The sequence below is a fragment of the Miniopterus natalensis genome, chromosome 4 (genome assembly GCF_054644295.1).
Source record: "Miniopterus natalensis isolate mMinNat1 chromosome 4, mMinNat1.hap1, whole genome shotgun sequence".
Classification (NCBI taxonomy): Eukaryota; Metazoa; Chordata; class Mammalia; order Chiroptera; family Miniopteridae; genus Miniopterus; species Miniopterus natalensis.
In genome coordinates, this window is record NC_142084.1 from 45,529,948 (window position 1) to 45,554,247 (window position 24,300).

At 42.5% G+C, this 24,300-nt stretch overlaps 1 protein-coding gene across 1 annotated transcript in view; it reads right to left on the bottom strand.

Annotated features, from left to right (window-relative positions):
- Positions 1-23,682, bottom strand: part of DCHS2 (dachsous cadherin-related 2) — a 174,600-nt gene extending 150,918 nt beyond the window's left edge. Inside the window, exon 1 of the mRNA XM_087816138.1 lies at positions 21,673-23,682. Coding sequence (XP_087672264.1) covers positions 21,673-23,682 — 2,010 coding nt within the window. The remainder of the gene's footprint in view (positions 1-21,672) is intronic.
- Between the last annotated feature and the right edge of the window lie 618 nt (positions 23,683-24,300).

Consider the following 24,300-nt stretch of genomic DNA (forward strand, 5'->3'; position numbering starts at 1 on the left):
CTTGGTTGTCTGATACTCTGGACAGAGTTCACACCATTATGTTATATATTTAACTTGAGTCTTGCACAAACAAGTAAGGGATTATTGCAAGGCAAGAAATGATAGTTTGTAATAGTACTTAGGAACAAAATAAGGTATATCTCAATATTTTACTTTTATTAAGACTATATTTTAAATGGCTTTAATTCAAAATATATATACTCTGCACCCACTGTAGTCATTTGAACAGGGAAGCCCATCTTCTAAAATTGCTAAAACAATTACAATATTCAAGAGAAGCATTAGCCAACTTTCCAAACACTCGTAGGGAGTTTGCAGAAATGTCAAATGTTTTTGAAATACTTGTAATTTACCATAAGCAAATTATTTTCAAGAATAATACTTAAAATATTTACGTTTCTAGAAAAAAACGAAAACACTTATAGGTTAAATTATAATTCAAATCCATGATGCAAGTGATACTTTAAAGATAATTTTTTAAGGAATCATTTATAAAGCAAATCCTCTTTTCATAAAAATAAGTGGATTTTTATAAATCAGACTTGTTTAGAGCAAGGTTGTATCTTTCCATGCTTTAAGAATGCTTACAGAGTGATATTCAACACCAGAGTTCCTGAAGTGTGATGAAATTGTTGTCATATGTTCATGCCAAGATTACTGAATGAGCATGAAAAAAAACTGAAGATACATGCACGTTTGGTCGTTGTGATGTGTAATATCTAGCAGGTACACGTCTGAATTAATCTGATTAGGTAGAGTTTGTTTTAATGCCTGGCCATTGTTACCCTAAAAGTAAAACCTCATCTCCCTGCTATCCTATTTGGTGTCTGATTAGTTGTTTCATATACAAAGAATTATTCAATGTGGGCAGTACTCCAGCTGGACATTCTTACCCAATGACAGATTTTTATTGCACATACATGTTTCATGAGCAGTAATATTACATTTTAAATGTTTTAGAATGTTTCTTCAGTTCATTTAGATACAAATCATAAAACAATCAAGACCAGAATATGTTGCAAGATTATTGAATGCATAAGATAGAATCGTATCTTATTACACACAGAAAAGTGAAAGCATTGTATTTTAAAAGTGTTCCAGAACTTTTTAGAGCATTTATGTCATCAAAAGCTCCCTAATGCAGACTAATCTCCCTCAGAATCATGCTTTTGCCTAGCCAATTCTCTATGTTAAGTTTCCAATTTACTCACTGGACAATTTTCCTTATGAATGTTTTCATTAAAATTTTCATCTGCCATATAGTATAAAATTTCATTTGCTCTGAAATCATGTACTGATGGTTTATCATTTTAATTTATGTTTATAATAGCATCCAGTTGAATAACACAAGATTAGTCCGTTCCATAATAATATTTTTATTGCTATTGATATAATGGGTTCTCTTAAAAGAAAAATCCCGTATTTATTAACTCATTCATTAAATTACTGACTGAGTCCTTCTCTGCATATCAAGTATGACTTAACTCTACTTGGCTTAGTAGTAACACTCTTATACTTTATTCATTAATATACCAAATAGTCATTGCCTACTACCTGCCAGGCATTGGTCTCTTAAGAACAATAAAACAGGGACTGTGGTTTGTGAAGCACTCAGAGTCCAGTGGGAGAAGGGGTAGAAATGTAAAAGAATGTGCATAACACAGAGTGTTAAGTGCAATAACTAAAGCATGTAAAACTTATCTATTTATGCAATGCCTCCTTCAACCAATAATTCAAAGTAGCCGACACGACTGCTCAAAAATATATACAACATAGAAGGATAGAAATAAAGAGACTAGGGATCCAAGACTAAGAAAAAGAATGGGTAGATGATAAAAAAAAAAAAAAAAAACAACCAGTAAAACCAACGATGAGAGTGCTGTAATTTACCATATACTGCTAATGGGGGTACACAAAGGCACAACTTGGCCAATACAAACATCTACCAAAATTACATATCATGAAAAGTACACTTTGATCTAGCAGTTTCACCTCTGGGAATTTATCTTTAGTTATATCTCATGAATACAGAGTGACACATGAAAAGATTATTCACTGCCGCACTGTTTACAATACCAAAAAAATAAGAAATAACTCAAGTCCATCAACAAAGGAAATCATCACTGATATAGCACATAGTATTTCTACTCTTCTACTCAGTGAAAAGCTTCCAACCTTAAAAGAGACTGAGAAAGCTCTCCGTGGGCTGAAATGGAAAAATCTCTAGATACAGTTAGGTAAAGATGGCAAGAGGTAGAAAAACACACACACAACCTTTTGGTGAAGAAGGAGGGGAAGGGAAGTAAGAATATATATTTATATTTACATAAATAAACACTAGAAAGACTCCTAAGAAACTAATGTAAGAGGCTGTGTAGGGGGCAGGGGTGAATGGTGAGTTGGGCAGAGACGGGAGTGGCAGCAAACCTTCTCAAAATATAAATTTCTATTTTTTTATTTTTGGGCATCATAAATATATTCCCTAATTAAATAAAATTTTAAAAAGAAAAATTTAGCCCAGCCGGCATGGCTTAGTGGTTGAACATTTACCTATGATCCAAGCAATTGAGGTTCGATTCCCGGTCAGGGCACATGCCCGGGTTGCGGGCTCCATCCCCAGTGGGGGGCGTGCAGGAGGCAGCCGATCAATGACTCTCATCACTGATGTTTCTCTCTCTCCCTATCCCTTCCTCTCTCTTATATCAATAAAGACATATAAAAGGAAGGAAGGGAGGGAGGGAGGGAAAGAAACACTTATACTATACAATAGTGTATAATTGCTAGAGGAAAACTGCAAATTAGCTTTGAATTTCCCACAGATCTAACCAAATGGGGAAATTGTATTGTTACAAGAACCAGGATAACTTTTAAAAAAATTTTTTTTTTTAATTTTTAACTGTTTCTTGAATACTGAGACCTGAAAGAAGCTTCTCCACTATACACTCATTAATTGGGACATTCTGTGATCCAGTGAATGACAATCTCAGCAACATCTTTTAAATACATACTCTTGAGGTTTCAAATCATGCCTCGGCTTAAAACTCTCCAAAGCCCTTCCATTTAATAGGAGAAACTCCAAACCTCTCGCCACCGTCTGCAACACCCTACATGACCTGGCCCCTACCTGTTTCTCCTCCCACTCTTCCCCTTGATTTTGAAGCTCCAATCACATTGGTCTTCCTTCTGTCCATTGACCATAACAAGTTTCTACCTGTCTCTGTGCCTTTGTACTTAACTGTTCTGTTCTGCCTTCTATGCTGTTCCCCGCCGCCCAGTGGTATCAAAATGGGTGCCTCCTCCTCATTCAGGTCTCAGCTAGAGCCTCACCCTCCTCAGAAGCCTTCTTTCTCTATTCTCACTAAAGCAGCACCGCCTTACCACCAGCCACTCTTTAACACACCACTGTTTTATATTATATTCTTTATAGCATTTACTAGTCTGCTACGTTATTTTTTATTATTTTTATTTTCTGTCTTCTCCCACAAGAAAACAACCCTTGGAATTTGTTCCCTACTGGATCTTGTAGCTCTAGTGCCTAGACCAGGGCTTGGAACATAGTGGTTGGCCCATACATATTAGCTGATAAATGAGTGAATGACAATGAATGATTAAGAAAGAGACTGAAAGAAAGAAGGGGAGAATGAAGGGAGGGAAAGATAAAGAAAGAGAGAGAAAGAAAGGAATTTTTCAATATTCAACAAGAGCCAAACTGCTGTGGCTAATATTAAGATCTGTCAGCTAACTAATAGCACCTCACATAAGATTTTTAGACACCAACAGTTTATACACAATTTTCAGCCGATGCTACCTAGGGCCCAGAGTTTTGATGCCACTGTATCTATACATAGTCACACATTCCATAAGCTATGTATATCTAGAAAACTCTTATTGGAAAAGTCCTAGAAGTTTCACTACTATCTGGATGTAGGTTAGACTTAGAATGAATTTATGTTTTCAAAGCATTCCCCCCTCCCCAAAATTAATCAAGCAGGGCTAAAGATTTGAAAAGGATATTTTTATCATCACACTTTTCTATTGTAAGACTTGGACACAGTTAACAACTGGTCATTCCAGCGGAAATGGAGTTACATACAGATGCTGGATTTGGACAAGCACACCGAGGAATCAAGAGAAGTAACCTATAAGAGGTGCCACTGGACTAGTGTGTCTTTGCCCCTGTGTTCTAGAAGAAATCCAACATCAAAACTTTCTTTTGGCCACTTCACAGTGGCTACAGAGAAGAAACCTACAAATGGTTTCTATTTATTGGTCCCAAATTTAACAGTATTTATTTATTTATTTATTTATTTATTTATTTACTTACTTACTTACTTACTTATTTAATTTGCTGGCTGGATTTTATGACCATTGCCACGGGGCTTCAGGACACACCGATCTACTTAAAGCTCCACATTAAAAATCTCTCAGCTCCGCAGTGTCTCTGACAGCCCAATTTTGTATCAGAGTGGTTCCACGATCCACACAATCTGTTAAATTACTCATACAAAGATTACTCCCTATTTTTTGCATCTGTTAAGGCTCGTGAGTTTTATTTATTCCAGCATATGTCTGAAATAAATTACGGTTAAAAAAAAAAAAATGTGTTCCTGATCACGCTCTTTTCATATGGCAGCATGAGGGTGACTGGTGTGAAAGTCTTCCCACTTCTGATCAAACTACGCTTTCCTTTATTTTCAAGGTTAGCTGTACAAAGAGGTATGTTTCTAATTGAGTTCGAAATGATTTATCTTAGGACCTTACTGGCTGTCCTTAATCACAGATGATTTTTACTTTTCAGTTAATAAATCCTGGGGCAGATTGAAGGTTCTTTGACCCTTCTGAGGCCCAGCTGCACAATCCTAGCAGGGCAACTGTCTCAGGGAGCGAACATCTCTGTCGGCGGAACTGAGGCCCCATGCAGTCACGTGCCTAGCATTTGTTCTGTGTCTTTTCCATTCTCTAAACTTCAGAGAATGCTTCAGATTCTGCAACTGGACTTTTCCTGGAAGAGTAGTGCGTATTAATGCAAATCTATGCCAAATCTTCACAAAAAGGTGTAGAAAAAAATGCAGGCAGAAGCAGAGAACAGAAATGCTCACAGTCCAGGTTTTAAAGGCGATGCACATTTCGGTGGGTGATCTGAACACTGCTGGAGCTTTCAGACTGAACAGTGGGATCAGAACAGTGTTGCGATTTTAACAGTGATACCGCTAAGGATTCCTCTGCAGCTCTTGTGTGTCTTATTTCTTGGGAGTCTCCAGCAAAGATGACTTGCTATTTAAAGTACAGCTTTGGGCAAAGACGGTGGTTTGGATTGCATGGAGTTATTAATTAATATGACAGCAAAGCTCCGAGACATGAAACCACAAAGCAGCTCTCTGGCTGCCGATCAGCAGTGTCACACAGATGTAAATAATCCACAGTTTTAAAAGGCCCTTTCTCTTCGATGTTTTATCCCCTCGACAATGATTGTAACTCTCTGTACTGAGATCGCTTCCAAGTCTAACATTTGTGATTACAGGACAGTATGAAAGTAATCTTGGTCCCAGTTACTTTTTCTAAAGCTCGCAATAATAAAAGCTTCCAAGAAATAAGCTCTGTCATGGGCTTCAAGACAAATGAGACTATTGTCAGCATGTCAACCCACCACAAACTTAACTAGTTTAATGACATGAAACTTAAAATGGAATCACTGGTGAGCATACACATGGATTCAAAGGTCTTAGGTATGTTCTGAAGCAACATTATTCTCTCTATCACCATATTAAGAAGTCCCCATTTTCCCCCTAAAATTTTGGCATATGCAGCACTTAGAAGAAATTTTTATTGAGACTTAATGCAAGAGAAAGATTTTACTCTCACTGAAATGTCCAAAATTTAATGCAGTTTATAATGTTTCTTTTTTAATGAGCAGCTAACATTGATGGAAGCATGAAGGCATTGCACAACTGCCTGGGATCTCAACACTGATATTAAATGCATATGTTTCAAAGATGATCCAACTCTGCTCGAAACACACACACACACACACACACAACACAATTAAATCTCTCACTACTAGGCTGCTTCATTACATTAATAACTTTTCAGTTAGAAACCAAATTTGAAAATCTTTCAGCGGAATGTATATTTCAAATATCAACTCACTTATTTTAATAATGAAGTAAAATGAATCCATGTGAAGTAATGAGAAGCAGCATGACACCTGGTTAGAAAAGGTGTGTTCTAGTCCCAGCGCACATGGTATTCTGTTGTGCCAGCCTGGATGAGCTATGGCACCTCCCTGAGACTATAAAACAAGGGAAGCAGACCAGTTGGGTCCTATTATCTCTTCAGTTACTGCTCCAGAAATTACAAGTCTATGGTGACTTCAAAGCAATTCTTCAATGCAGCTGGTTCTACTGACCAGTCTACCTCCAAGTTAAAACAAAAAAAACAAAAAAAACTGACCACCAACACCACAGCTCTGGGCTCTGTGTGTCTACAGATCCTCGTTCCCAGGGTGACCGTGCACTTCCCCATGGGACACAGCAAGAATCCCATTAAACTAAGCTTAGGCTGATGTCCTGTCACTTCAGTCTCCCTGTGCCAAGTGACCAGCAGCACGGAAAGAAGTTACCATCCCAACAGGAGCGCCTGACCACATGACCATGACAAGGAGGCAGAGCCAATGTTACACAATGAGGTCAGGGGAGAATGCACTTGACACCCAGGAGGTACACTGAAACATTTTTTGGTACTGTCTTGCCCAATTTTGATAGGAAAATGGACAAATGCAGCAGATACAGGCTGAGAAAGGTTATGGTAATCAGAGGTTCAAGACCCCTCAGGGACAAAGGTCCGAGTCATAACACCTTGACCAGGAGAGGCTTTAGCCGGGGGGGAAAGGTTTCAAGAATGGGCAGAGGAAGACAAAGGTATTGAATGCAGTCCCCAAGCCAGCTTCAGGAGCAGGGCTATGGTTCCTCCTACTGATCTTTCCTTTAAGTTTCCCCAGGAGAAGAAACCAACAGAGGCCTGGAGGAGCAGCTCCCAGGTGGGATAAACTTATCAGGGAAGCAAGTGGGCCCGAGAAGCACAAAGGGCCTTGTATTCATTTCCTCACGCTGAACTGGGGGCTTCAAACGACAGAAGTCTCTTCTCTCACAGTTCTGTCACTGTGCCAAAATCAGAAATCAAGGTACCAGCAGGGCCCTGCTCCTTCTGGAGGCTCTAAGGTGCCATCCTTCCTTGCCTAGACCTCCTGGTGGCTTCTGGCACTTCTTGGTTGGTGGCAGCACAACTCCAATCTCTGCCTCAGTCTTCAAATGGCCGTCCCGTCCGTCTCAAATCTCCTTTTCTTTTCTCTTATGATACCGATTATTGTATTAAGGGTCCTCCCACCCAGGATGATCTCATCTCGAGAGCTTGAACTTAATTACATCTGCAAAGCCCCTCTTTCCAAATAAGGTCACAGTCACAGGTGGGCTGTCCTGGATGCTGCTCACTCAGAGTCCCCGTGAGGCCCCAGGCATGCATGCATGCCTCCACCTGCTGGCCTCTCTCCCGGGAGAGAGGAAGCAGCCAAAGGGAGCTGCTCCACCAAAAGTTAAGGTTCTGCCCCTTCTTCATGGGAGCACCAAGTCTCAGCTCCAGATGGACCTGAAGGGCTCCCCCAGCACAGAGCTCCCCAGAGGACAGGCTGAGGTCAACGCTGCATCTGCATGAGGCTCCTCCTTCCACTCAATTCCACTGCCCTCATTCCCTCCAGCTGTTGTTCCCAAGAGCTCACCAGGAAACCTCCTCCCGCAAGTCTCCATCTCAGCATCTGTTTCCAGGGAACTTGACCTAGAACACTGCCACTTACTAGCTGGGGAACTTTGCACAAAATACTTAACCTCTCTACTCCTAAGTTTTCTCACCCACAAAATAGAGACAAGAGTAATGACTTCCATGCAGGGTTTTGAGAATGAAACAAGTTAATTCATCCAAACGTCTTAGAACAGTGCCTGGCACATAGTAAGTATTCAATAAATGTTTATTACAAGCTGTTACTATGAGCACGTTTTCTTCTTTAGGGAAAACAGTCATAAAGGAATAACTTCATTTTTATATTAATGTCATATTTTTCAGGCTCTCCCTAAGTTATAAATTAGAAGAATGAAGCTAAAAGCAATAAGTTACAGTTTACATTATTTCTGATATTCCAATTGTAATAAAATTAATATGTTAATACTTTTTGAGATCATTATTACATTCTTTTTAAGATCATAATTTCCAGGATAGTTATTTTGCAGCAAGGGAATAAAATCGTTTTTGTATTCCTTATAAGTATCAAAGGAATGAATGTACTTAACTCCTTCTGTAAACTTATATATTTATTTTAAATTTAACATATAAAAATCAAAATGGAGAAAAACTGCAATTTAAAGCATAAGTCTTGATATTTCACAGGTCTAGATCTTATATATCAGTGATTTTCAACCAATGTGCCACAAGAATTTTTGGAACATGCAATGCCTGACTATTTAATAAGGGACACTGACCTCTTTTCCCTTAGATCATCAAATTAAAAAATGATAACAGCCAACACAATAGCCGTCCTATATGGATACATCAAAATTATACTTAATTTTTTGTGAGAGTGGCAAAAAAATATCTTTTTTGATGTGCTGCAGAATTTTAGTAATTAGTTTATGTGTCCCATGAGATGAAAAAGGTTGAAAATAACTGTTACATATCAATGCTTGGTGCTATATAAAGTTCTGCCCATCAGAGCTATAAATTAACCCTTGGAGAGCAATATAAAGTTAAGAGTAGATTCATAGAGTTGATAAGCTGAAACCTTAAAGAAATAAATCAGTGACACTTTTCTGCATTTAAGGCAGCCATATCTTAAATTAGTTTTTCTCAGGATTAGGATGTATCATTTATGGTCTACCCTACCTCATTGTTTGTTAGGACAAGATGAGTAAATCATAGTAAGTAAATGAAATAAGGAAAATTAATCCTGCAGACAAAGGACTCGCCTTGTAGTGATTATATCCTGCACTGCTGCACGCAGAAATCTCAGCCAGTCCAGTGAGGTCCAGTCCTAAGACTAATGTCTGGCTGAGTTTCCAATTCTCCACTTGCAAGAAATAGTTATGCGTTTTTAAGTGCTCACTATGCGCTAGTGTTTGAAATATATTATCTATGATTCTCAAAATAACCCTTCAAAATACATATTATCATCCCATTTTCTGGGTGAATAAAATGAGGTTCAGAGAGCACAGCTTATACCACGCAGAGCCAGACTCCAGCCTCTCTGTGCTCTTTCCACTTATGTCTCCCGCTGAGCGCATAACTATTAATGAGCCAGCTCATATTCTGCTTAAAAGGATTGGAAAAGTGCTTTACAATAATGGCATTCCTCCACACACAAAAAAAAAAAAAAAAGGGGGAAGAAATATATCTACTATAATTGTTCTTTTCTTTTTTAGTTTTGAACTGAGTTGTTTATTTTTCAAGTTAGAGAACAGACAGAATAAATTAAAAAGTTTAAATATTGCTATATTCTCAGATCAGCTACCCACCTTTTCTGGATAACAATGAGAGAAACATATGCCTTTTAAAGGCAGGGTAAAGGACTGAACAGCAGATGGTTAACTTGAAACACTTAAGAAACAAAAAGACTAGTGATATTTTGTGCTAATATGCAAAATTCACAGGTTCATATTCTAACAGCAAAAAAGGACACTAACAAAAATCATGTTTTTTACATGAAATGAGAATTGTCTGGTGCTAAATTACAACATTAAAAGGATATTAACTGTCTTATAATGTTTATGGTAGATGTTTCAACAACAGTACTGCTTTTCGGAAAGCCAGAGGAATGCTGCAGGTTATGGCCAATTCCTAAAGCAGTCAACACTCATTTATATGGGTACCACGCATATGGGTACCATTCCATCTTACCACTGAACAACCTCACTGTTATTATGCGCTAGGTGTTTTAGTAAGCACTTAGCAGTAAGCAAAACAGGTAAGGCCTCTGCCATCATCTGGTGAAGCTTAGCATGGGCAGGGAAAGATAGTACACAGGTTAGCTGTGTGAGGTGTGCTACAAAAGAGGTTTATTGCATAATGTGGATAATCTATGGGTGTTTATAAGATAAGACTTAATTAACAGTGGTAAAGTGAGGGGCTTAGATAGTCAAAGGAGGCTTCCTAAAGACATGATAACTTCAAAAAATAAGAGAAACTGCAGGAAGGGGGATCCATGGTAGAAATTATAAGAATAGCACATTCCAAGCAAAGCATAAAACCAGTGTCTTAGTCATAATAAAACTGCCATAATAAAGTACCATGGACTGGCTGCCTAAAAAACAAACAAACGAACAAACAAAAACTCCAGAAATTCATTTCTTACAGTTTTGGAGGCTGGAGGTCCAAGACAAGGGTGCCAGCACCCTACAGGGCTCTACTGAGAGCCCTCTTTCTGGCTTGCAAATGGCTAATTTTTCACTGTTTCCTCACAAGGTAGAGAGAGCAAGTTCTGGTCTCTTCATCTTACAAGGACACTCACCCCATCACAGGAGCCCCACCTTCATGACCCCATCTAAACCAGGTTACTTCCCAAAGGCCCCTCCTCCAAGGACCATCACATAGGGGGTTAGAGCTTTCAACAGATGAATTTGGGTAGATACAAACATTTGATCCATAACACAGAGCAAGGGGCTGAGGTAAGAAGGAGCATGGTACCTTCATGCAATGTGTAGGGAGTTGGGAAAGTTCCCTGGAACGAGAATAGAAGGGCAGGCAGCATGGACTAGGCACGGAGTCTCCAGACCTCAGATCAAAAAGTCTAGCATGTGTATCTGTAATCTCAGGAACAGAGACAAGAAAAAAAAAATGAGGCAAAAAAGTATTTATAAATAAAGAAAAAGCAGCCTCTAGAAAGATCCCTCTTAATACATGGAATAAGCTTAATTTTCTCATTTAAAAAATTACCTTCAGCCCTAGCCTTTTTTGCTCAGTGGTTAGAGCATCAGCCCCTAGACTGAAGGGTCCCAGGTTCAATTCGGACCAAGGGCACATATCTCAGGTGCAGGCTTGGCCCCATGTGGGGTGCGTGCAGGAGGCAACCAATCGATGTTTCTCTCTCACATCAATGTTTCTCTCTCTCTCTCCACCACCCTCCCCACTCTCTCTGAAAAGCAATGGAAAAATATCCTCAGTTGAGGAATGAAACAAATAAATAATAAATAAGTTATCTTCATATTACAGATAAAAGTGGTAACTATATTTGATACGTCAAAATGCGTTTAGAGAACTAACAGCCAAGTCACCTTAAGATATAAATTTAGATAAGAGCACAGTTGTACTGTGCTGGGTATATGGCAAAACTGAATATTACCATGTTCCAGAAAAAAGTATCTTTCTTTTAAAATATGTTAAGATTCAAAACTCAAAATGAACTTATTAAATTCATTCTGTAGTATTAGAAGTATGCTGCAATATTTAAGAATCCATATTTGTAATTCAAGTAAGGAAATTACCTAGAATACATTAATTAATTTATAAATGTCAAACATCAATGTATAAATCACCCTTCCTGTCACCTCTCTTCTTTATGCTGGATGCTGATAGAGGCAATGGAAGTGGAATAGACATAAGCATGACAATTAGATTCTACACAAGGGAAAACCATATAAAAATTCTTGTAAGATGAGTCCAGGATAAAGCATCTGCCAGCACTGAAATATTATGTTCTTGTTTATGCATAATGTAACAGAACAGCCTTTGTATTATTTTTAACAGTTTGGTACTTTAAATAATCTATACTTCAAAGGAAAGTAAACAGTGCATAAGCTTAGATTGTTTTTTACCTCATGACTTGGTCCTTTTATAATAGACATTCTTAAGAACTAGACAAGTCAATCTCTCCGTAAACAATAACTTCCTCTGTGTTTCCAAATGTAGGAATCAAGGAGTACACAACATGAGAAGTTTCTAATTAGACAACTGTTAAAAATCAAATAGTATTTAAGTCTATTTATGGTAGGGCCAAAAATATTTAATCTCTCTAAAAACATATCCATAACAATGGCTATTTCTACACAATTCATTTAAATGAAGAACAAAAGAACTTCCTGCATAATCTGAACAAAAGAGGTAAAGGATCCTCTCCAGTATTGAACGAAGTTTCAGATTAATGGTCAGTCATCAAACTGACGAAAAAATGCTTCCAGTTCTGTTTTGTTCTCTCTTTGCTATCCTTGTGAACACAGCTATACTGCAAGTCTTTCTTGATTTTTGCTACATTACATTCCCCCCAAAGTATCAAGTAGATGCTGTTTTGTTGCCTGAGGATTTAGTATAAAGTAAGCCAACAAGATCATCAAAAACAATTCAGCAATTAAAAATTACAACCATCATTTAAAATAGAAAACATAGGTTCTAATTTCTATAAAGTGAGTATAAACAAGTAATTCACTTGATTACATGAGGGAATCTCAATGTGTCAAGTGCACACACAACATACAAATATACAACTTAAGAAGTTTAACATTGGGTGAAGGGGGTCTTAATATATGGTGATGGAAGAAGATATGACTTTGGATGGTGGGCACACAGAGCAATATACAGATCTTGTAACATAGAAACCCACACCTGAAACCTATATGTTCTTATTAACCATTGTCACCTCAATAAATTTAATATTAATAAAGTAAAAAAATGTTTACCATTAACCCTGAAATAAGATGTTCACTATACCGTTCTTTTTTTCATATGCAAAAGAACTTCTAAGGAATTATTTGGTTTGTTAAAGGAGGTATCCAAATAAAGTTTAATTGATTTCCTTTTTTATCTGTTAGTAAACTTCCTGCAATGAATTAAAATTTTCAAAACCACTCAGTGACTTCATTTTACAAGTCCATGTCGAAAGTGGTGTGTATCAATAAATGTGTGTTAAAGGGTGCTATGAATGATAGTGCTCCTCTTTATTCCAGTTAAAAGAAAATTCAAAGCATCTCTTTCTTCTCTTTGCCCCACTCCTACTACAGAATGAGGAAAAGAAGTCTTCATGATAATCGATAAAAAAAACATGCAAGTCAGCCATATCCTAGGAAGTCAACCTTTTTTTCCTCACTTTGGATAACTTACATGTTAGGAGTCAAGTACAGTAAGACAAACCCTGGTGGTGATTCTTTCTTAGGAAATATCCTGACCTTGGAAGGCCAGAGAAGCATCCAGGGTTATGGAAGGACTGGCAGGGATGGCCCCAGAAGAATCATGGGAAAATGTCAGAGCACGGGCTACTCTAATCTTTACTTTAAACCAAGAGGGTCAAGGTATCCTCTAGGTTCATACAGATCCTGTGGCTGTCGGTGGTAAGAAGCAGACTAAATTTGGGACTGAGGTTCCACACAGCACTTATGACAGTGCGCTTTCCTAGAGTGCCATTTGAGGTTCTGGATGATATTTCTATCCATTTAACATGACTAGTCGTTGAGACTTTTTTTTTTTTTAATATGTCTTTATTGATTTCAGAGAGAGGAAGGGAGAGGGAGAGATAAAAACATCAATGATGAGAGCCATTGATCGAGCCCGCAACCCGGGCACGTGCCCTGACTGGGAATCGAACCCCAATCTCCTGGATCTTAGGTCGATGCTCAATCGCTGAGCCATGCCTGGCCGGGCAGTCATTGAGATTTTTAAAACAAGAGACTGACATTTCTGTTTTCATTCTCACTTAGCTCTCAGTTTAATTAAACTCAACTGAAGCTATACACAATAATAAACTTTCCTGGGCGATTACTTTGTGCCAGGCAATGCTCTACGCACTGGATATGCATGCCCTCATTTATGTCACAATAGCCCTAATGAGGTATAGATCCCATTATCATCACCCCTATTTTTCGGATGAGAAAATTGAGGTTTACAAAGGTCTGGGAACTTGCTCAAGGTCAAGTGACTAAGTGACACAGCCGAAATTTAAACCCAGTTCTGTCTGGCTCCATAGTACAAGCTTTTAACCACTAGATCACTCTTCCTTTGTTCAAAACAAGGACAGCTGGAAATAATGAGCACCAGTAAGCCTCTTCTATTCTCTCCACTAAAGAGCTTCCACACACTTCATCAGTGGGCAATCTGAGATCTGCATTTTTATGGGAAAATGGTAAAGCCTGAAATGAAGTGAACAGCATGGGCTTTTATAAAAGAAAATTCAAAACAGAATTGCTAAGAAAGAAAGACACGGTGTCCTGTTGCATACACAGGGCAGGGTTAGTATGGCCAAAAGCCACAGAGTAAAAAGGTAAAAGCAGTAAGATTATTTAAACGAAAAGGTAAAAGCAGCAAGGTGTTTCTGTCTGTTCAAAAGAATACCGTATCTTACCTGATTCAACCCTTTTTCTCATGCGATAGACATCAGTTAATGGCTTCCATCAAGTATCTGCTATAATATTAAGAAATGGGTAATAATAAATCTCACATGGCATTTTTTTGTACTTTAGCAGCTACATTTTCTTCACAGCTTCCTGACACACAGATGCTGAAGACCACTTTAGCTCAAGAGGTCCTGAATCCGTCAGCAAGAGATACCAGACACTGAACAAGACAACAGCGTATTTCCAGAAGGGGCTCTTACTATATGGCCAGGTCTGGGTAGCGATGGGCCAACAGGTAGCAAACTCAGTCATTACAGGGCACTGAGGAGGAAGCGGAGCAAACGCGTGAGATGCCCACAGGCTCGACCTGTAACAGCTGTCAACAACGGGGAGGCGGTACAGACGCAGGGGTGAAACAGAGAGGAGAACGCGCATGACTGAGAAGCGATGTCAGAGAAGATGGCAGACGCACCACGTACAGTACCAGTGGGTGACTCTGCTTTGGTCAGGGGACACTCACCTAGCCCTCAGGGATCGGATGGCACAGATACCGAAAAGTCTGACGATGGGAAGCAAAAAACAAGCAAGTTCTCACCTATTCTCTATTGAATAGACGGCATGATTGCTTATAAAGAGGAAAGGGACCAAGATGTGATGCTTAAATAGAGTGAAGTTACAAGAGAGATGCTAAGGTGAACACAACAAAGTTGCCCAGCAGTGCTGGGGGCCAGCTGGCACCTTCCCCTTGAAATAGAACCTAGGTCCCTTGGAATTACTGCAGCAGTGCTCCACAGTCCAAGTGCTGCGCAGGAGGGCACGCAGGGCTAGGCTAATCCACCGTCTGTAGCGAGTGTGCAGGTGTGGAAGAGCCAGGGTTAATGTCATGCATCCTGGAGTCCCGGAGGGACTGAGAAGGAGCTAGAGCGAGGCCATCCTGTCTATTACACCGCAGCACCATTCCCCTAGATCAGGCTCTCACCGCTAAATATGGGTTATTACGAGAGTATTATCGGGACTCTCCCGCAGGGTTTCCCTTCTTTCCTCCTTCTATTAATTCAAAACAAATCCTCCTAACACCGTACTTTACACAGGTCAATCTCTACTCAAAAACCTCCCATCTCTCTTAGTTGCTTCCATAACAAAGGCCAAACTCTTGTTTTACTATTTTATTAAATTTACTGGGTGACATTGGTTAATAAGATTATTTAAGTTTCAAGTGTACAGTTCTATAATGCATCATCTTCATATTAAGGTCAAACTTTTTTTTTAATCTTTATTGTTTAAAGTATTACAGATGTCTCCTTCCCTCCCCAGTGATCCCCTCCACCCCACATCTATCCCATAAGACCAAACTCTTTAGTCAAACACTGCAAGTCCACCAAGGGCTGTCTCCCCGAATCTTCAGAACTCCTCCCATTACTTCACAAGAGGAAGCAGAAACATCATGATTATTTCAGTTCATTCTATCCCCACTTAGACTATGTAATCCTAAATAGATTTTTAATTAAAATTTGGATTTGTTAAGATATTCACCTGATCTACCTGCACCATCAAGGATATATTTCTTTTAAATGAAGATTTTAATTAGGTTTTAAGCAATTAACCTGGTATTTGTGAAAATGATGTAGCCTAATTTCCCTAGTGGTCTATGAAAGTATAAATTACTTCTACAGTTGCTCACTTTTAATTTATAATTTAGAAGGTGAGGGGCTCATTAGTAGAAGTTTGTTGTGTAGGTGTTAATAAAATTAATTTATTGTCAGATTTCAATCCTCAGAGAAAGGAAGTGTTACTGACTATAACTTTCAGAAATCCATCTGAGTGATTCTCTTTTAGAGGTGATCATGTCTATAAATTTACACGTTTTTATGGGGGGGAAAAAGATGTGCAGTGGAAGGCATCCATGTGATACACACACACACACACACACACACACACAGATATCACAATGCAGGACTCTCTAGAAAGTCCATATCTAGTGAAACCTCCATCCTGATCCATTGTAAAAAGAATCTTTCTCATCTCTGAGGCCCCCTATGTCTTACTACACAAGCTACTTTCTATCACATAGCACAGATCACCTCAAATCCTTACAACAATGTGTTGTAAATTTTATGTGTCAACGTGGCTGGGCCATGGGATGCCAGTTAGCTGGTTAAACATTCTTTCTAGGAACATCTGTGAGGTGTTTTAAGCTGAGACTGAAGACACTAGAAATTATAAGGGATTCAAATATCATTAAATTGCAACCCCACAGGGTACTAAAAATCCTGTTTTACTAATACAAGTAAATAACTCTAGCACCATCAAGAAAATTAAGGAAAGAACTAGACAGGTCAAGAAAACATTTAGTGAGAGGAGACTGAGATATGCCTACAATCTCTCCAGTTGGAACAACAGGCAATAGTGACGGTGGACAAAACCAGGGCGATGACCATGGGTGTAAATGAAGTGACAGATGTTAGAAATACTGTAGGACTTGGATGCTACTGTGGTCAAGTCTGAGGAGGAATCAAAGATGACACTAAGATTTTAGGAAACATCTTCCTTAATAAAGTCTCTTACTTCCCAAGTTGGCCCCAGGAGATCCTCTTGAAAGAAAGGCTTCCCACTGTTCCTAAGAACCACCTAACCGCAGCATCCTTTGCCATCCTCACCATTCAGACTTCAAGAGAGCAGCTGCTAGCTCTGGACACTTTGTCAAAAGCTAATTAATAACTCTTCCTTAAATCATACCATTACCATTGGGGTTCTCCATTTTCACCTCCACGGCACAGTTGAGACAAAGCTAGTGCACTTAGAAAACCTTTACTAAAGGCTTGGGAATTAATAAAAAAGGAAATAACCCCCAAAGATATAATGAATCAGGAACAAGATACAGTTTAGTTCTTTTCAGCCTATGAAGCACAGTGGGAATCAAACCTTCCAATTTCTCATGTCTTCCCAGATGGTGGATACTATTTTTAAGGTCCGCCGCCCAGACACCTCTCCTAGGAGGCTCCTCAAAGTCGGAGCACGAGAGGGAACAAACGAGAGCAACCACGAGCTCTCTCCCACAGCTCCAGTTTAGAATCTCAAGACCTGTTTTTCATCCAACTGACTGACATGAGACATGCATGACCTTGCTCTTGACCCTTGTAATTCTCAACAATGCAAACACAACCCCACCAAGAAATAGGAAATACTCCACACAGACACCCACCGAATGCATAAACACGTCTACAGAAAGGACACATTCACAAAGATAGGAAAGTTTCCAAAAGGAGCTGATTAATGAAGGTTGAAAATAAAAGAAAGAAAAATACTATAAGGGAAGTGGGTTCAATTTGGAAAATGTTAGATTTAAGGTGCCAAGAACATGTCAAAGAAGAGATACATACCAAGTAGAGAAATGTTTCATATGGAGTTTATAAGGGAGGTTGGCCCAGGAGATGTAAGAAATAAAAAAGTTGAAGAGTTGAAGTTGTGGGAATATATAAGAAGAAAGTACAGAAAGGAGAAAAGTGAGAGGAAGTCAAAACCTTGGAGATGCCCTTACCACACTGAGTGAGGTGGCAAAAGAGGGAAAGGGGGAGTTGGCAGGACAGAGCCAGAAAGAGAGTTCAGTGTGACGTGGGCAGTGAAGAAAGTGCTCTCCAGAAAGAAGAAGTGGGCCCCAGTCCCACATGCTTCAGAGACGATGCAGAAGGTCATGAGTAAGAAAAGTCCATTGGGTTTGAAATAAAAGAACACAGCTGCCTTTTGAGAGGCAGAATTTAGTATAGTGATGGGGGAAGGTCAGAAGAAGGGTCTGAGAAGAGATGGGCAAATGGCAGCCAGAGCACATGTCATTCATTCCCAAGGACTGACAGTGCAAGGAAGGAGACTGTTAGCACAGGGACCTTGCCCATTGGGCTCACTGCTGCATCTCCAGCACCAAGACCAGCTCCTGGCAATAGGTACTCAAATATCTGTCCATTGCATGTTGTTTATTCAATGAATGCTGTTGTTTGATTAAATAAATGAATTAGTGCATGAATACAGTGCTGATATTGGAGGGATATGAAAGAATAATCTTGTTCTGGCATGTGGGTGATTCAGGTATGAGTGATGGAGTTACATTGCCTTAAGATCTGGTTACAAGATAAAAGGCTGTTAGTGCAGTTCACATCATGGGATTTAGTGTGGGTGAAGAACGAAGGTCTCGGGTCTTGAGCCCAATGGGCAAAAACAGATTCATAGAAACAGAGTAGAAATCCCCTTCTTCCTTGACCATGAAAGCATCAAGAGATACTGAGAGGAGTTGCTGATGGGGTGGGTTGTTAAGGAGGGGCTCTCCACACGGGGGATGTGGGGAGCAAGGAATTAAGAAATCCAAGTCAGTGCCCATGGGTTGTGAAAACCCTTGGGGCAAGAGGTCGCCTATCTCAGCCTGTTACTGGTTCTCATACTCAGTATTAAATCCTTTTCGTCTGCCCCACATTTAAAGTCTTTGGAAAGTTAGAAATATCTGGGTGTTATAATATAAAAAGATTCAGCCAGCTCTAGGAGTCAGGAGGATGGGCAGCACTGTGGTACAAGCAATAATAACAGCAGATAAGTGATACGGAGAAACTACCAAGACACCAAGAAGGTTCAAGGGCGTGTTTTATTAGGTGACACAGTATTTACTTACAGGGAATCTAGAAAACAAATTTCTTTCCCTGTGGCTTCTCTTTTTTTTTTTTTTATTCTGACAAAGGAGAATTTAGCAGATATAAGGTCTACAGGGAGAAAACTGGCAAAGAGCAGCAGAAAGAAGGTACAGTTATAAGAATTGATATAATGTAACTAAACAAAGCCCTGGAAGCCATGAGATCCAAAGCCTAGCTGGGGAGGTTTGTTCTTACAATGTGGTATAAAAAAATTGAGAGAATAAAAGATAGAAAGCCTATGTTCATTGCAGCATTATTTACAATTGCCAAGATATGGAAGCAACCTAGGTGACTGTCCATCAATAGATGAATGGATAAATAAGCTGTGGCATATGTAAATAAAAGAATATCAGGCAGCAATAAAAAAGAATAAAATACTGCCATTTGTGACAACATGGATGGACCTAGAGAGTATTATGCTAAGTGAAATAAGTCAAACAGAGAAAGACAACTACCTTATGGTTTCATTTATATGTGGAATCTAAAGAACAAAATAAATGAACAAATAGAACAAAACAAAAAAACAGATTCATAGAAACAGACACCAAAGGGATGGCTGCCAGAGGGGAAGGGGTTAAGAGATGTGTGAAAACAGTGAACAGGGAATATAGTCAATAATACTGTGATAAGTATGCATGGTGACAGATGGATTACTAAAATTAGTAGGGTGATCGCATTGTAAGGTATCAAAATGTCAAATTACTATATTGTACACCTGAAACTAATATAATTAATATAATTAAACTAATGTAATTAATTTTTTTTAAAAGAAAGCATGTGGAAGACCCTGCATTGAGGCTCAACTAGAACTTAGGGGACAGAGTCAGCTAGAGGGCTTATGGGACACAGAAAGTTCACACCACTGCTATGGAGGGGCCACTGGAGAGCCCACTGAATAGAAGGTTTCTGTAATCTTGAGGTGTTAGATCACTGGCATGTCCAGAAATTCTAATCAGCACAATTTAATACTATCTACAGCAACACTTGGCAACCTGGAAAGGTTTCTTGCAGTTAGAGATGCAGTCCTACACTTGAGCCAAGTTCAGCTCACATAATGGATCTGCCACATACCGAGTCATAACAATGGGATAAACTTACACCTCATGGCAGAATCAACTCAAAATTTTAGGAACAGCTCTAAAGACAGGTTCTCGTCAAAGGAATCACAATTAAACCACCCTGCTTATTTTCCTTCAAATGGAGCCAAGTTGTACTGTTTTATATTAAGATCCTTAAGATCTTCCAGATGGAAGAAATCCAGTCCAATCTCTCACCTATTATGACTTTACTTTTAGAAATCCATGGCGGAAACTATCAGTATAGCCTAGCATCCACGTGCTCCTCTCCATTCCTCACCTTCCTTTCAGTACACCTGAGGCTGAGCGCTGACCAATGGTGGACCTGATCTAAGTCACTTCCAGGCCTGGCTCTACCTTGGCTGGAAGGAGGACCAGCCAACCTGCATCAGATTAGATCTGCTTGAGTAATGAATAATCTTCCATTATGTCACTCACTGACGTTTGCAGATTTGTCCATTTCAGCAGCAAGCATTCATTGATTTTCAAGCCTTCTTTTAATAACCTAGCAACGCAAAGAGCTGCCAATTGTGTCAGAGAAAGTGATGGAGATTATCATCACCCACAGATGCAAAGGATTAAAAAAAAAAATAGAAGCAGTCATGAAGCTCAGATTTACAATATAGTAGCATCTCACTTATCTAAAAGTGATGATCGGAGACATAATGTATAAAAACTAAAGTCCCCTCCCCCAACCAGGAAAGAAGCTTTTGAGGTCTTAAAACAACCCAGCCTAAGAGTAAACTAAAGCTTCAGAGCTTCACTCACTAGTTAGTGTCTCAGGCTGTATTTATTTACTTATTTTCTTGGAGCAAATAAATCAACCTTGGAAATCTGCTTCATTATTTCACATGGGACAAGAAATAAGAAAGCGGAATCGATAAGCAGTGATGCTAGAAGGGTGCACATCACATCCTGAGAGGGAAGAAGGGATCAGAACTCTAAAAGGCAGCACACCCAAGAAGCAGGGTAGAGCCCCATCCTTTAAAGAATGACTGAGCCCCACTGCTCTTCATGGTCCTAAAGGACATCATTGGAGGAGCTTAGCCCACAACAGATGAAAATGAGTTGATGTTCCCAAGTAGCCTTTGTAGGCTTCTAAGGAAGGTAAGACAACGTGTAGGAAGTCTCTGAAAATGGTTACTCAAAATAGTTTCAGTGTTTAAAGGCCTATACTTGTTTGTTTGAAAAACTAATTTGTGAGGGCCACCTTATTTCCCTAGGATGCCATATAATGATGCTAAAAATATGAGACATTGCCACGCACCTACTGTTTGAGAATGAGTGGTTCCTCCCAACTGGGTGCACATACCTCCCATGAAGGAAGCCAGGATTCCATAAGCAAAAGCAAGATCCAACTATCAAGTCCAAGGCCCTGGCAGAAAGGTTAGGTGGCCAGAGGGCCCAGGGGGAGCCCACTCATCTCACTGTGAAGGAGGAACTAGAGTCCATGTTCCCTGCCATCAAGTTGGGGTATAATCACATCACGCGTCTCCTTCCCTGGACAGACTCACAACCGCTCCATCCCTTCCTGGGCCTTCCTCTGATCCACAGGCCCCACGCACTCACCTGCAGAAAGCAGTGTCCAACGGGCGCGTGCTCCACAAGGGTGGCGTTGTACACCTGCCTCCAGAAGACGGGCTCGTTGTCATTCACGTCGTCCACGGTGATGCCCACCAGGCAGGTGGCAGATAGCGGGGGCTCTCCCAGGTCTTGGGCCACCACTCTCAGCTCTACAGCCTCCTGGACTTCTCGGTCCAGACTCCGGATGGTACTGATCAGGCCGCTTTGGGAATCGATAGCGAAGGACGGTGCGCACTCCGCTGCGGGCCGCAGGGCCTCCTGGCCGCAGCGGGCAGGGAGGTGGGCCAGCTGGTAGCGCACCTGGGCGTGGCTGGTGCCAGCCTCGTCCGCGTCGGAGGCGCTGACCCACAGGACTGCGGTGCCAGGGGCCGCGGCCTCCGAGACCGAGGCCTGGTAACGCTCCTGGCTGAAGAGAGGCGGCTGGTCGTTGAGGTCGGCGACCCGCAGCAGCAGCGTCTCCTCTGTGCTCAGCGGCGGAGACCCAGCGTCCGTGGCCACCAGTCGTAAATCATACAGGTCTCTGCTCTCCCTGTCCAAGGGCCCGTCCACGCAAAGGAAAAATACCCCTGGGGAGCCGCCGGGCCTCAGCGCGAAGGCCCCCTCTGCGCCCTCCAAGGTCAGAGAGATGGTCCTGTCCCCAAAGCTGATATCGGGCTCCCCAGCTGCCGCCGCCTCCTTGCCCGGGTCGCCGTCCGCGTCGGACACCGACACCCGAGCCACGTAGTCGCCAGGCCGGGCCCCTTCTGAGACTCGCGCTGCGCCCCCCTCGGTGAGGAACAGCAGGTGAATGGCCGGCCGGTTGTCGTTCACGTCCAGCACGGCTACGGACACCCTCACGGTGGCGACCTCGGGCTCCGCACCTCCGTCGCGGGCCTCGACGACCAGCTGGTGCCAGGCCTGAGCCTCGCGATCCAGCGGCCTTTGCACCCGCACCACGCCGCTCAGCTCCTCCACGGAGAAGTGGGGCGCGTCCTCCCCGGCCCCCCCGCCGCCCGCCCCGGGCGCCTGCCGAGCGCGGAGGCCGTAGCGCACCTGCCCGTTGGCCCCCAGGTCACGGTCGGTGGCGCGCACGCGGCAGACCTCGGCCCCCGGCGGGGCGTCCTCGCGCACGGCGGCGCGGTACTCGTCCTGCTCAAAGACCGGGGGGTTGTCGTTCTCATCGAGCACGCGTAGCTCCACGCGCAGAGAGCCCACGCGCCGAGGGCGGCCGCCGTCCCACGCCTCGATCTGCAGCTCGTGGGCGGCCGCCGCCTCTCGGTCCAAGCGCCGCAGCAGCACCAGGTCCAGGGGTTCCAGGGGCGACGAGGACGGCGGCGAAGGCGGTGACCCGGGGGTCCCATAGCGCAACTGGAAGAAGGGTCCCGCGGGGTCCTCGGAAAGGTCGGACGGTTGCACCAGGGTGTAGCCCTGTGTGCTGAACAGCCCCGCGTCGGGGTCGTGGGCGCCGGGCAAGCGAAAAGCCGTGCCGGGAGGGCTGAGCTCCGAGACGTCAAGCTGCAGGGAGTCTCGGGGAAAGCGAGGCGAGTGGTCGTTGACGTCGTTGACGCGGATCTCCACCTGCACCACTGCGCCCAGCAGGGTGGCGGCCACGAAGCTGTAGTAGTCCCGCTGCTCGCGGTCCAGACGTCTCGCCGTGCGGATGATGCCCGTGTCCGGATGCACGTGGAAGTCGTCCAGCAGCGGGGAGTCATCTGAATCCTCGGACAGAAAGAAGCCGGCCCCCTCCTGTTGCTGCGCCGCAGGCAGCCCGGCGCGAATGTCACCGACTAGAGTGTCCGGAGGAAGTCCCTCGTCCACGGAAAGGCTGAGGTTGAACACCTGGGCAGAGGAGCCCGAGGCCGCCCACATCCACGCGTGCATGAAGAGCCCGAGCAGGAAGCGCTGCGCCCTGGCGCCACCGCCGCCTCCCGGCCGCCTGCGGGGTGACCCTCGCCTCCCCGCCGGAGCCCCTCGCAGCTGTCGCCCTTCGCCCATCCTCCGCGCTGAAGGGCTCATTGCTCCGCCAGCTCCTTGGGCAGGCTCCCGAGTGGCTTGTGGCAGGATGACAGAAAAATCCAGGAGCCTCTTTAGTGTCTGAGCCAAAGAAGAAAAGACTTTGTTTGGCAAACAAGCCCACAGACCCAGGAGTTCCCGAGGTTACATCTGCAACTGGTGAAAAGGTCCTCCGCCTGCAGCTCGCGCAGAGGGGGACGCTCTGGATGCCACTGCCGCTGCGGCCACCTCTTCAGCCCCAGGATTTCTTTAAGCGAGTCTCATCTTTTTCCCCCTCTCCTGTTCCTGGTTCTGCTCGGCTGTTTGTTTCCCCCTGGTAAAGTCAGGTGCATTATTTCATTTGCCAAAACGGATGAAATTATTTAAAGCGCGCGCACGCAGGAGAGGATGGGGGTCGCGCCCGGGAAGGGTGTGGAGTCAAGGCCGGGAGGCCGAGAGGGAAGGTGCCAGGCCGGAGCGAGGGAGGGAGGGAGGGAGGAAGAGCGAGCGGCCGGGCGGCACGCCTTGGGCTTCTGCGGGCGGCGGCTCCCCGCCGCGACTGGGGGCCGCAGGACCGCGGGGCGCCCGCCGCGATTCAGCCTCCGGCGCCTCCTTCCCCTCGCCTCCCCTCCGTGTGACGCG